Consider the following 15,088-nt stretch of genomic DNA (forward strand, 5'->3'; position numbering starts at 1 on the left):
CTCAGGGAACTGGCAGAAACAGACTTTCAGTGTCATTTAATATAAGTATTTATAGAACTAAACTTATATGAATCGAGATTAAGTTAAATGCCTATTAAAACAGTACCTAGCTTTGCTTCAGTGCATTGTTCCTGTATTTCCAGTAAAAACTGCCTCAAATTATCAAGTGCGAGATAGATTGAGTTTTAAAGCATGATAGCCTTGCATTTTAATGCATTAACCTTCAGAGTTGAGATAATAAGTATTTGGATATTTCTACATTAATGCAAACATAGATAAAGCCATTTCTCTCTAAAATACATTGATTATGGGTGCTTCAATAATACACCATATAAAGCAGCATCTGTAATGCACTTTCTAATATGCTTTCTTTATGATGACAAAGGAAAATATTACAGAGAAGGTCTGGAGCAATCAAATGTGAATAAACACCTTCAGGCATATATTGAAACAATGCCAAAGCCAACACAAATAGAAGTGTTTTACTGGAAAGACTGATGTACTGAGTTATTTAATATTCCATAATGTTGTCAATTATTTATGCAATTCATGCAATGATCTGAACTAATTACAGAAATGTGTTTTGCATCTGAATGTCTTTTTCAGGGAAGAACTATATTTCAGGTTTTGGCTATAGATGGTGACCGAGGAATTAATGATAACATTACATATGCTATTCAAAGTAAGGCAAACAGATTGCTTTGTAGTGTAATATTACACTTATTTATGATTTCAGGTGTCATCTTTATTGTGCAAATTTCTCATGTTATAAAGTAAGGGAGAACATACACAGCAAGATAAAATAGTATTGATAAGGCAACAAAAGGACTTCAGTCTATCACCATTCATTATTTTATAATCTCTCCCATTTTTATTCTACTGGTGTTTCACGTTCCATTAAGTTCCTGTACCTTGAGCACCACCTCAATCAGTGCAGCTGATAACAACATTTTTTCATAGTTTGCCATACTGCTAGTTTAGATTTTTTATCTTAATTAATTGACACTGTAAATAAAAGTAATCGGGCAGGAGTGGGACAAAAATTGCCCTCTGTTTTTTGTTGAGAAAAAATTTTGTCTTTGTGCAAAGTTTTAGCAATGCTAATGCCAGTGGTTACTTTTTATATGCAGGCTCAGAACATCCAGGATTATTTGAAATTGTTACTTGGAGTGGAGATATTTTTGTAAACGGCTCTCTCGACAGAGAGGTACTTCCTGTTGTTGAACTGCAGGTTATAGTAAGTAGAAATACAACAGGACTATATACTGCAAAACAGTTAATATATTTTTTATATAATATAAAAGCAAAATACTGTGAATGCTGGAATCTGAAATAAAAACAGAAAATGCTGGAAATCTCAACGGGTCAGGCAGCATCTGTGGAGAGAAAAGCAGAATTACCATTTCAGGTCGACGACCCTTCAACAGAAGTGGTGAGTGTTCGAAAAGAACACATTCTCAACCACTGAAAGGGGGAGGGGAAGAAAGAACAAAAGGGAAGGTCTGTGATCGGGTGGAAGGCAGGGGAGATTAGAGAGACAAAAGGGATGATGGGCTGAATTGAAATGGTAATGCCAGGAGTTAGAAAAATTAGTCAAGCTAGGTTGTGAATGGCTGCCATTGGAGACAAGGAAAAAATAAACTATGCTTGGAGGGAAGGGGAAGGGAGCCAAAGATAGGCAGTGGTTACTCTCTGAAATTGTTGAACTCGATGTTGAGTCGAGAAGGCTGTAAAGTGCCTAAATGAAAGATGAGGTGCTGTTCCTCGAACTTACATTGAGCTTCGTTGGAACAATGCAGGAGGCCAAGGACGGAGAGGTCGGAGTGGGAGTGGAGTGGAGAATTAAAGTGACAGACGACCGGAAGCTCAGAGTCACACTTGTGGACTGAACGGAGGTGTTCTGCAAAGCGGTCATCCAATCTACGCTTGGTCTCCCCAATGTGGAGGAGACCACATCGTGAGCAGCGAATAGAGTATACTAAATTGAAAGAAGTACAAGTAAATCGCTGTTTCACCTGGAAGGAGTAGTTGGGGCTCTGGACAGTGGGAAGGGAGGAGGTAAAAGGGCAGGTGTTGCATCTCCTGTGGGTGCCGTGGGAAGGGGAGGGGGTGCTTGAGGTGACTGCGGAATGGACCAGGGTGTCACGGAGGGAGCGGTCCCTTCGGAATTCTGAGAGGGGAGGAGAGGGGAAAATGTGATTGGTGATGGGATCACGCTGGAGGTGGCGGAAATGGCAGAGGATGATCCGTTGAACGTGAAGGCTGGTGGCATGAAAGGTGAGGACAAGGGGAACCCTGTTGTGGTTCTGAGAGGGAGGGGATATATATTTTATATCTTATATATTTTTTTTATATTTTACATTATCAAAGTACCTTAAAATATCAACGCAAGAAATTAATTCACTTACATACTGACACAATATTCAGGGAATGCATGAATAAAGCAAAAATATTTTAACCAGAATTTCAAACAATTTCATACTAACTCCTGGTAGAATAAATACAGAAATTCAAAACTCATAGGCCTGTCAGCTAGGAGGTGATGAGGCCAGAGACCATTCAGGATTCCAGATACAACTAACAATACCAAATGGCTAAAAAGTAGAATAATTATTATTTATTTACGATGGAAAAACTATGAGGTGGAAATTGTTCCTTGTTGCGCTCATTTTCATGGTAGAAAATGGGACAAGAAGGACCAATTTTGGGACGCGGCACCCTGTGCCTGATTTGCACCAGCATTACAGGTGCCGCCATGCTGGTAAAGGCGGTATTGCAGGCGTTCTGGGCAGACACATAAAACAGATGTTAGGCCCCTTGTTAATGTGGGCTTAATGCCTACATTAGATCCCCTCCTCAGGGACTGCTTCGCTTAGGATTCTTCAGTGGCTCCTGCAGCTACCAACAAAATGTAAGTACACTTTAAAAAAAAAAGTATCAATGATCATTGCTGTGGAACCAGCAGCAGCAGAAGTACTCCCACGACTCCACAGCATTCATGAATAGCCCCTACACCCATTGCCACTCCACCACCCCATCTCCTGTGTCTTACCTTCAGCCCATTGCCAGTAAGGCAAGTGGTTCGATATAATTTCTTCAAATGGGCGAGCTACCTTTTCAGCTCTCCGAGAAGATACAAAAAGTTAACCTAAATAGTGCGATACCAAGGTTTCCTGAGGAACTTAAAGTAATTAATATCAGTAGAGAAAAAGCACTTGAGAAACTAATGGGACTAAAAGCCGACAAATCCCCTAGACCTGATGGCCCACATCCTAGAGTTCTAAAAGAGATGGCTGCAGAGATGGTGGATGCATTGGTTGTGATCTTCCAAAATTCCCTACATTCTAGAATGGACCCAGTGGATTGGAAAGTAGCAAATATAGCCTGACTATTCAAGAAAGGAGGGAGAGAGAAAACAGGGAACTACATGCCAGGTAGCCTGACATCAGTTGTCGGGAAAATGCCAGAATTCATTATTAAGGAAGTGGTAACGGCATTTAGAAAATCATAATACAATTAGGCAGCGTCAGCATGGTATTATGAAAGGGAAATCATGTTTAACAAATTTATTAAAGTTTTTTGAGGATGTAACTAGCAGGGTAGATAAAGGAGAACCAGTGGATGTAATATATTTGGATTTGCAAAAGGCATTCGAAAAGGTGTCTTATAAAAGAATGCTACACAAAATAAGGGTTCATGGGATTGGGGATAATATATTAGGATGGATAGAGGATTGGTTAACGGAGAGAAAACAGAGAGTAGGGATAAACAGATCATTTTCTGGTTGGCAGGCTGAAACTAGTGGGGTTCCGCAAGGATCAGTGCTTGGGCCTCAACTATTTACAATCTATATTAATGACTTAGAGGAAGGAACCAAATGCAATGTATCCAAGTTTGCTGACGATACAACGTTAGATGGGGAAAGTAAGCTGTGAGGAGGAGGCAAAGAGCCTGAAAAGGGATATAGACATGTTAGGTGAGTGGGCAATAAGGTGGCAGATGAAGTTTAGTGTGGAGAAATGTGAGGTTATTCACTTTGGTAGGAAGTATAGAAAAACAGAATATTTTTTAAATGGTGAAAAACTATTAAATGTTGGTGTTCAGAGAGATTTATGTGTCCTTGTACAGGAAATACAGAAAGTTAGCATGCAGGTACAGAAAGTAATTATAAAGGCAAATGGCATGCTGTCCTTTATTGCAAGGGGGTTGGACTACAAGAGTAAGGAAGTCTTACTAATATTGTACAGGGCTTTGGTGAGACTACACCTGGTGTACTGTGCATAGTTTTGGTCTCCTTACCTAAGAAAGGAAATACATGCCGTGACAATCCTTTCTGGCTACAGGTGCGGTGCCAGAGGACTGGAGAACTGCTTATGTTGTAGAAAGGGATAGACTGGTAATTACAGGCCAGTCGGTCTAACCTCGGTGGTGGGAAAATTATAGGAAAAAATCCTGAGGGACAGGATAAATCTTCATTTGGAAAGACATGGATTAATCAACGACAGTCAGAATGGATTTATCAAAGGAAGGTCGTATCTGACTGAAATTTTTCGAGGAGGTAACCAGGAGGGTCGATGAAGGCAGTGCGTACGATGTAGTGTATATAGATTTTAGCAAAGCATTTGATAAGGTCCCACATGACAGACTGGTCATGAAAGTAAAAGCCCATGGGATCCAGGGCAAAGTGGCAAGTTGGATCCAAAATTGCACGGCGGTAGGAAGCAAAGGGTAATGGTTGGTAGGTGTTTTTGTGCCATGAAGGCTGCATCCAGTGGGGTTCCGCAGGGCTCATGCTGGGTCCCTTGCTTTTTGTGGTATATATCAATGACTTGGACTTAATATTGGGGGTATGATTAAGAAGTTTGCAGATTACACTAAAATAGGCTGTGTGATTGACAATGAAGTAGAAAGCTGTGGACTGTAGGAAAATATCAATGTATTGGTCAGGTGGTTTGAACAGTGGCAAATGGAACTCAATCTGGATAAGTGTGAGGTTATGCATTTGGGGCGGTCTAACAAGGTAAGGAAATACACATTAAATGGCACGACACTGAAAACTGTCGAGGAACAAAGGGACCTTGGAGTGCAGGTCCACAGATCCCTGAAGATAGCAGGCCATGTAGATAAAGTGGTTAAGAAGGCATATAGAAACATAGAAACATATAAATTTACAGAGCAGAAGGCGGCCATTCTGGCCCATTGTGTCCGCGCTGGCTGACAAAGAGCCGCACGGCACTTGGTCAGCAGCCCTAAAGGTTACATATAAACCTATGAACAATGACGGAAAGGCAAAGTGCACCCAGCCCAACCAATCCACCTCACCACAACTGCGACACCCCATATACTAAAACATTCAACACTCCACCCCAACCGGAGCCATGTGATCTCCTGGGAGAGGCAAAAACCAGATAAAAACCCAGGCCAATTTAGGAAGAAAAAATCTGGGAAAATTCCTCTCCGACCCATCGAGGCGATCAAAACTAGTCCAGAAGATCACCCTGGCAGTTCTCTTGGCTCCTCAATCTATCCTTTCATTTCCTTTGATTTTCTTCTACTTGACCCAAAGATCATGTTCTCCCTTCACTCCATTATATTGAATCACTAACTTCTTCACAGATCTGCTCGTGTTGTACCATTTCATTAAATGCGAGATGCACTTAGTAGGGTATGTTAGGTCTTTCTGATAATTTTTCCCTCTCCCCGAATGTAGCACTGTACCAACATGAGGCACTCTAAATAATAGCCCAATTAAGAACCACTGAAATGTGCTACAGTGGTTGGCTGAGTTCAAATGAAACTGAGGATAGAATTTGAAATCTGACTTTTTATACCTATACCTGAAAGATCACGTAAGAACATAAAAAATAGCAGTAGTGGGCCATTTGGCCCCTTGAGCCTGCTCCGCCATTTTTAATATCATGGCTGACCTGATCATGGATTCAGCTCCACTTTCCTGCCCGCTCCCTATAACCCTTTACTCCCTTATCGTTCAAAAATCTGTCTATCTCTGCCTTAAATATATTCAATGACCCAGCCTCCACTGCTCTCTGGAGCAGAGAATTCCATAAATTTTCAATGCCTCAGTTTCTCCTCATCTCAGTTTTAAATGGGCAGCTCCTTATTCTGAGACTGTGTCCCCTAGTTTTAGATTCCCCTATGAGTGGAAATATCCTCTCTGCATCCACCTTGTCAAGCCTCCTCATTATCTTATAAGTTTCAATAAGATCACCTCTCATTCTTCTGAACTCCAATGAGTATAGGCCCAACCTACTCAACCTGTCTTCATAAGTCAATCCCCTCATCTCCGGAATTAACCAAGTGAACCTTCTCTGAACAACATCCAATGCAAGTATATCCTTTCCTAAATACAGAGACCAAAACTGTACACAGCACTCCAGGTGTGGCCTCACCAATACCCTGCATAGTTGTAGCAGTACTTCTCTGCTTTTATACTCTATCCCCCTTGCAATAAAGGCCAACATTCCATTGGCTTTCCTGATTACTTGCTGTACATGCATACTAACTTTTGTGTTTCATGCACAAGGACCCCCCGGGCTCTCTGTACAGCACTTTGCAATCACCTCTGAATTACAACCACAAGTAACTGTAAAACTGACAAAAAAGCTTAAACTGGAATGGCAAATAAACAGCCCATAAATGTGCAAACTTTGGCAATTCTTTAGATAGGATTTATCTGCAAAATGCCAGCTAATCTAAGAATGAATTTGTTCTTTCATCTAGGCCAAAGAAAAGCAGCTTAATATCAATGGAACTGTTGCCTCTACAAGTACAAGTGTATCCATCACATTGACCGATATCAACGACAACACACCTTCATTCTATAATTGCTCCCTTGTTAATACTTGTCGTTTTACTGAAAGTTCAAAAGTAAATTCATTTACCACTTCAATTCTTGAACATTTCTCCACTGCAATGCCAATAGAGGGTTTAACTATAATGGCTCATGATCCTGATCAGGTATGCATTTCCAATGCCAACTTAATGAAGGCATTTTTATACTTTGAAATCTTTTAAACTGACACTGTATACCTTGAGATATTTGAAATAACCAATAAGAGAAGTGGATTTACTGCCGCCTGAGGAAAAGAGTGTTCGAAGATCAGGCCCTCAAATCTACCACCAAGCTCATGTTCTATAGGGCTGTAGTAATACCCCCCCTCCTGTATGGCTCAGAGACATTGACTATGTACAGTAGACACCTCAAGTTGCTGGAGAAATACCACCAATGATGCCTCCGCAAGATCTTACAAATCCTCTGGGAGGACAGACGCATCAACATTTGTGTCCTTGTCCAGGCCAACATCCCCAGCATTGAAGCACTGACCACACTTGATCAGCTTCACTGGGCAGGCCACATTGTCCACATGCCAGACATAAGACTCCTAAAGCAAGCGCTCTACTCGAACTCCTTCATGGCAAACGAGCCAAAGGTGGACAAAGGAAACGTTACAAGGACACCCTCAAAGCCTCCCTGATTAAGTGCAACATCCCCACCAGCATCTAGGAGTCCCTGACCAAAGACCGCCCGAAGTGAAGGAAGTGCATCCGGGAGGGCGCTGAGCGCCTCGAGTCTCATTGCCGAGTGCATGCAGAAGACAAGCGCAGGCAGAAGACAAGCGCAGGCAGTGGAAAGAACGTGCGGCAAACCTGTCCCACCCTCCCTTACCCTCAACGACTGTCTGTCCCACCTGTGACAGAGACTGTGGTTCTTGTATTGGACTATTCAGCCACCTAAGGACTCATTCTAAGAGTGGAAGCAAGTCTTCCTCGATTCTGAAGGACTGCCTATGATGATGATGAATGAAGGCATTTTTATACTTTTAAATTGACACGTATACCTTGAGATTATATTTGAAATATCCAATAAGAGAAGTGGATTTATAGATGCTTCCTGCCAAATCCATCTAACGATTTCTCAAATGTGGACACTTTTCTGGTAACTTCTCATGATGTTCGCCCTTAAAGGGACCACTGGAGGTTGCTTGAAATCGGTCAGAAAACCTTCGAATAGTTTCAATTCTGTGGAGCCACAAATGCTCCTCCTGGATCCACAAAAATACTGCGGGCATTTGCCAGTCCAGGAGTGCTCTGCTCCCTCCTCTTCCTAGGATCTACTTGTGGCCGGAATTGGTCAGACCCCATCTGACAAGCTGCATTGGGATGCCCGATTGGCTTCCTCAGCTCACTGGCATGAGTTGAATTTCTTCCACGTAGTATCTGCCAATTTTTTGATACTTCACATTATTATGCAAATAAAAATAAATATAATTGTTGCTTTAGTCAGTAAACTGTTGTATTATAATGTCCACTATTTTGTAGAAAGTTTAGTAATGTGAGTCTACATTAAATCTAGTAAACTTCCTACAAGTAAGGGCATAATTGTTAATCTCTTTAATAAACACCTCTGTGAAGACTGCGTATAGAACAGGTACAGCTCCTGGGTCATAGGAGACAAGCTCTGCTGATAGGAATCTCAGTTACACTTTTGACATAGAAACATAGAAAATAGGTGCAGGAGTAGGCCATTCGGCCCTTCGAGCCTGCACCACCATTCAATTTGATCATGGCTGATCATTCACCTCAGTACCCCATTTCTGCTTTCTCTTCATACCCTTGATCCCTTTAGCCGTAAGGAAGATGGAGGAAACTATTCTATACAAACATGAAATTGTGCAATTTGTATTGTTCCAGTGGGAAAATATGTGATTGTGAAGCTTTGTTGAAAACCTGAGCTGTGATTTTGTTTCATCTTTGTTGTTTGTGCAAAAAGTAACAATGTTGTTTACTTTGTATACAACTACAGGGTAATAATGGAACCTTCATGCTGTACCTGGATGGACGAGATGCATCTGCTTTTACGGTTTCCCCAGAGCAGATCAGAAATACAGGAATGGTACAGATAATTGTGAGAAACTCATCTGCCATTGATTATGAGCTGCTGCATGTTCTAAACATTGAGGTAATATTTGTTTCAATAATATAAATATAGCATTTTTCAGAAAGTTGATTAGTTGTATTTTTTCTCCTACCATTAATATTGTGATAGCTTACAGTGAAGGACTATTAGAGTGTGAAATTGTTCTTTGGGAAAAGCGCAAAACAGACATTAGTGATCAGCTATCATTTTACACCATGCCTGATTTTCATTTCCATTAGGCGCAGTGTAAAAAAGGTTGCCGTTTCACTATTGTCAATGTTGTGCTTTCGCAGAAGACCAATTTTACTGTCTTGGGGGAGAAATTGGATGCATTTGCTCCTTCCATTAGTGCCCCGGGCGCTAACGCGGTGCGAATACCTTTGAGATTGGGCGCGGCGCTGACATCGACTCTCGCCGTACTGGGCGGGAATTTAGTGGCGGTGCTACGGTGTTGCTCCCTGATCTCCTGCGCTCAGAGATTGTGACGTCATCGGCATGCACATTGCCCCATTAGTACCCCAGACCCGAAATTCACGTCAGCACCGTGCAGCAGCACCGGGTGAAAGTACTGACAGCTGCAGGTGGCATTGGATCGGGTGGCAGGCCGCTACCGGGATGATGATTAAAGGCGAGGTGGTCAAGGTAAGTAAAAAAAAAAAACTGTACCTTGGAGTTTTTTTCACGGGTTCCTGCCTGCGATTGTTCAGCCTGGCATTCTGCTTGAGTCCCGGGCTGATCGCGTGGGTTCACAGCTCCCTAGGTGGTCCAGGTGGGTGCCTTTTAAATTGCAGATCCTGTAGCGATGACCCTTCTCTTTAAGGGAGGGAAGGGCCCTTTGAACACGACAGCACTGCACGGCCCACTGTGCAGCACTGCTGAGTTTTCCACCCAGCCTGCATCCTTTAGCGCTTCAAGAAGGAAATGGAGCACTTAATTTAGCGTTCCAGTTCCTTCCTGGTGCTAAGTTTCCCAGCTTTCAAAAGTTATTGCCCCCAAACTGGGTGATAATGAATTTCACCCCCTTAGAGTTTTCTTTGGTCTCATTAGAGTTTATGCTAGGCAGAAATGGGCCAATTTTTCAGACTAACCTACTGATAATATAGCAACACTTGGTGTATACTCTATATGAAGCACAATTTTAACTAGCAAATCACTGTGATTATGAAACCTCAAGAAGATCACTTATTAAGAATAGTTTCATTCAAACTTCTTTGAAACTGAATTCTGCAGATCAATATCTCACTGTTTAAGCAAACATATCTTCAAAAACAACAACCTGCACTTTTATAGTTCCTTTGGCATAAAGAAATGTCCCAAGGTACTCCACAAATGGGTGTAAGGAAAAGGAAGCTAAGCCAGGAAGGGATAAGAGGGGTGAGCTTAACCTTAGTCAGAGAGATGTGTGTTGTGGAGTTGTTAAAGGTGGAGATGTGAGATTGAGGGGAGGAGTTCAATAGAGTAGGACTGAGGCAACTGAAAGCTATGCCAATAATAGTGGGGCAAAGGAAAGGGGAGGGAATGCACACAAGGTCAGAGTCAGAGAAATGGATTGTTCTGGAGGGGATATAGAGATAGGGGAGATCGCTGAGAGAAGGCCATGGAGAAATTCATAGATGTGGTAAGGATTTTACAGATTAAGTGCTGCGGGACAGGAGGTGAGTGAAGCTCAGCAAGAATGGGATTGATGGGTGACGAGGACTTTATGCGGGCTAGAAAGTGTGCAGCAGGGTTTTAGACAAGTTGGACGATGAAGGATGGAAAGAGAGCTACAAAAGTGTTAGAGTAATCGAGAGTGGAGGTGACAAAGGCGGAGGAGCTGAGGTACGGATAGAGGCTGGCAATGCTTTGGAGGTGGAACTATGTGGTCATCATAGGATGTGGGGTATAAAGAATGGAATAGGATGTGTGGTAAGGCATCCATTTATTTCACTTACAATAATGGACAGAGGTGAAGGTTTGCTTCAGTATATTTGTGGAAGAAGTTAGTGTAGGTAGACCTTGCCTACAATATTTATACGTATGGTTCTGCAGTTATTCAAGCCTTTACAACACTTTCCAGCTTGAATGGGATTTCACAGCAAGACACAAATATTGGACTATGACTCATTAAACGTAGGAATAAGAATTCTTTTGGCAAAGGTTTATCCATGTTATTCTCAACTAGTCACTTGCATTTCTTGGTCAAACTTAGCTTGCGTTAATAATTGTTTTTAATATTGGCCCTGAAATTCCTTTTTGGCCTTCCCGCGGGCATTTTAGAGAAAAAATACGGACCTACCTTAAGCTGCTGCCCACGTTCAACTTTACGATGCTGAGGCCTCTTCTGACTGCCAGTCGCAGTGTGTGCACGTCGACGCATGCGCAGGCCTACAGCTGGAGTCACATGGCTCTGGGCAGCCAATCAGGTAAACTATCATAGTAATAGGAGTTCTGCAGGATCCTAAACGCCTATTACTATGATTGTGATAGAGCCCGAAACACCCAAAACACAGCCCCAAACACCCAAAACATAGCCCCAAACCTTCCAGTGCAGCTGTGGCAGCATTTGAGCAGAGATTTGCCTCCCTCTGGAGTGGAGGAAAGCAGAGCTTTGTATGCCCACACTCAAAAGCCTGCACAAGGCCTCTAAGTTTATCACTGATTTGAAAAGCTGATGAAACAGCCCACATGACTCCCTTTTTCTTTCTAAGTCCTTGAACGTGTAGTTGCCTTCCAAATCCATGCTCATTTTTCCTGCAACTCCGTTTAAATCTCCTCAGTCGAGTTTCTGCCCCGCCACAGCACTGAAACAGCTCGAACCAAAGTCATAAACGACATTCTCCTTCCTTTCACCCCACCATTGACGGCTGTGCCTTTAGCCACTTAGGCCCGTGCCCTGGAATTCCCTCTCTAAAAATCTCTATTTCTCCATCTCCCTCTCCTCCAAATGCTCCTTAGAACCCGCCCCTTCAACCAAGCTTTTAAACACCTTTCCTAATATCTCCATGTTAGTATTCATGTTTTCCTTCCACTGTTATGAAGTATCTTGTGATTTTTTTTCTATGTTAAAAGTGTACAAATGCAAGTTATTGTTAAGACTGTATTTTGGTAAAAGCATGCCAAAATGTATCGGTGTGGCATTGGAGCCAAAAGTGCAGTATAAAAACAAAATAAATTGTTATCAGAAAGTTAAAATAATTTCGGAATGGTCATTCAGAAATTGGTGATAGTTAGCAAAAAATAATTTGGCTTGTTAGAACAATCAGCAATTTGGTTTACAATCCTGTGTGCAAAATGGTAACTGAATAATAATTGCTTTTAAAATTCTTTGCTAGATTGTTGCAAACGATACAACCAATCCTACCAACTGTTGCTCCAGAGCCAATATCACAATCAATATTTTCGACATTAATGATCACAGCCCAGTGTTCCCAGAGCAATCATATACACTTACTGTGAAAGAACATGCAAAGGTTGGGACTGTAATTCAAACTATTACAGTAAGTTCTATTTTACAATTATTCAATATAAACTGAAATAATGCAACTTCATTCTAAATCTCTGAAATAAAATGTTTATGTGCAATCCCCAAGTACTTTCGGCTCTAAAGTGTCTCTGACGTGGCCAAGATGAGGGTCTTGAGCTGCAACGCCTGATTAGCCTGCCTTTCGCGCAAGAAGTTTAAGTGTTGCTGTGGTTGTTTGCACTGAGGATGATTAAGGTTCTGATGACCAATTAAATTGATTCCTAATGCTCATTAAAGAGGCTGCATGCCATTTTGCTGGCTAATGCTGCAATTAACAACTCTTTTGGGGGAACAAAATAAACATTAGATCAGTGCCCCCCCGATCTGGGGGACACTCCAGACACTTTTAACTGCCCTCTTTTTTTTAATATTTTTTTTGTGCTTTTTTTTGTGATTTTTTTGGGGGGCATTAAAATTATATATTTTACAAGTGCCCCCTATAAAAGGGGCTGCAATTAACAACTCTTTTGGGGCTGGAAACAAAATAAACATTAGATCAAGTGCTCCCCCGATCTGGGGGACACTCCAGACACTTTTAACTGCCCTCTTTTTTTTTTGTGATTTTTTTTTTTGGGGCATTAAAATTATATATTTTACAAGTGACCCTATAAAAGGGGCTGCAATTAACAACATCTCCTAACAGCGACCAGCTGAACAGGAGTAAAGAAGTAATTGGTGAGGATTGTGAGCACGACATAAAGCCATTCTCAGCTTTCCCTGTTTGCTTGCTGTTGGACATTGACTAACCACACTGCGTCTGATGAACATCGGGAGACATTTTGGGATGCCTTGTCAAGACTTCACATTTATTCCAGTAATTCTCTTGAGGACTTCACCTAAAGAGAGTGAGTGCTGTGCTACTTCTCCTTATTGGTTACTTTACAGGAGTCACCAAGAGAAAGAGAGTGCTAGGTCATGGGGATATTGCTAGGGGTCCTCCTTGGTCTGGACGTGGAATGGGAGGGGGAGATGAGGCCAGGTAGAGCAGCACCAGCTGCTGGAAGAGAGAGTGAGAGGAAGGACAGGAGAGTGAGGATGGCTCCAGATTCATGGTGACTTGCTGCATGCTCCATAATCTGACGATCATGCGAGCCCAGCCGTTACCACCAACAAGTGTGCCAGAGGGTCAAGCTCAGGAGCCACAAGAGGAGGTGGAGGAGGAAGATGAAAAGGATCGAGCACTGGAGGATTCCAGGTAGACGGCACACACTGGGAGGGATGCTCGCTGCCATCTAATTGAAGACCACGTTTGCGAGATGTCCTCCACCATCAGACGTCAGAGCACTTTTTTCACATGCCTTACCTTCTATGACTGTGGATCCATCAAGAAGTCCACCATCTGCATTCAATCCTTTCAACTCCTTCCCAAGAAGAACATGATAAAAAAACAAACAATTCTACCACTACTCAATTACCATAATCACTCTTTATCGAGAGCGAAAACATGACACAACCAACAGCACTTACAAATATTAAACTATTCAGCCAAGGTTCTTGTCCTTAGTGGCTATCATATAAGTGCTCTTGCCTACTCTGGTGCTTCTACGTTGTGCAACCTGAGTGCAGCAGCACGCAAGGTGGATGACTGCTGTGAATCTGAAGGTAGTTCAGATGTCCTCCTATGCCACCCTTGAAAGGCTGTGGGCTGTGTTGGCTCCACCTCAAACAGCATCATCTCAGCATGGGTCTGAGCAGTCTGGGCCACATGGCTGACAGGCAACTGCAAGGGCAATGGTGGAGTGGCGGAAGAGGGAGCAGGAATGCTGCCATCCGGAAAGAGTTCCGTAGGTTCCTGCTCCATGGTTCCCATGCCACTACCTTGAGGCATCTGCTGGAAGACAGACCTCTGGGCAGCTGAGACACTCTGCATGCCCTGTTGCACTGAGGAGCCCAGAGCCACCAGGGCAGCTGCCTGAGCTTCCATTGCAGCACTTTGCCATTCAGTGGAAAATACCAATAGTGCAATGGAAGCTGTTTGGGATTCCATTGCAGCACTTTGGCATTCCATGCAAGCTGTTTGGTGTTCCATGGAAGCTGCAACCTCAGTCATTAGATGCTGCAAGACATTTGACTCCACAGGTCACTAGATGGAATTAGCCAACCTCTCCATGCTGGAGAGGATGAGTTCCAGGATCTGTGCCAAGCCATGGGACAAACTGGAGGCGGACCCCTCCATCCCCCTAATGATGTAAGCTTTCAAGCAGGTTATTCATTCTACAAGCATTTCGTTGGTTAAACCCGTCAGCCTTCTTCTGAAGCTTGGCTCTGCAAAGTCCTCATCTGACATCTCTACAGCAGAACTAGTATATGACCTTGGCCTCCTGGCAAGATAGCATTTGTGGTGTCCTTCCATCCAGCGTGGCTGCTGCCCATCAGTGCCTGATATGTCGCACAGGGAGGATCCATGCTCTACCCTAGCCTCTAAGTTACACCTGGTGCCGGTCTCTGAGTGGATGCTTGCCACATTAGTAACGATTGATGCAGTGCCTTCTTCCTCACTCTCCTCCTCCCCTTCCTCCGGCGGGCAACTAGCTCTTCCTCCTCTTCCAGTTCATCTGGAGGTCGAGGTGGATCTTGCTCCTGGGAGCCTGTAATGATAACGCTAGGTGGGTTAGGGTGCAGCACATGTAGCCACTATACGAGGA

At 42.8% G+C, this 15,088-nt stretch overlaps 1 protein-coding gene across 1 annotated transcript in view; it reads left to right on the forward strand.

Annotated features, from left to right (window-relative positions):
• cdhr2 (cadherin related family member 2) overlaps positions 1-15,088 on the forward strand; it is a 187,953-nt gene that overhangs the window by 77,174 nt on the left and 95,691 nt on the right. Inside the window, exons 11-15 of the mRNA XM_070877658.1 lie at positions 607-682; positions 1,131-1,237; positions 6,742-6,978; positions 8,825-8,980; positions 12,253-12,417. Of these exons, the coding sequence (XP_070733759.1) occupies positions 607-682; positions 1,131-1,237; positions 6,742-6,978; positions 8,825-8,980; positions 12,253-12,417 (741 nt within the window). The remainder of the gene's footprint in view (positions 1-606; positions 683-1,130; positions 1,238-6,741; positions 6,979-8,824; positions 8,981-12,252; positions 12,418-15,088) is intronic.

This window comes from Pristiophorus japonicus, chromosome 4 (genome assembly GCF_044704955.1).
Source record: "Pristiophorus japonicus isolate sPriJap1 chromosome 4, sPriJap1.hap1, whole genome shotgun sequence".
Lineage (NCBI taxonomy): Eukaryota > Metazoa > Chordata > Chondrichthyes > Pristiophoridae > Pristiophorus > Pristiophorus japonicus.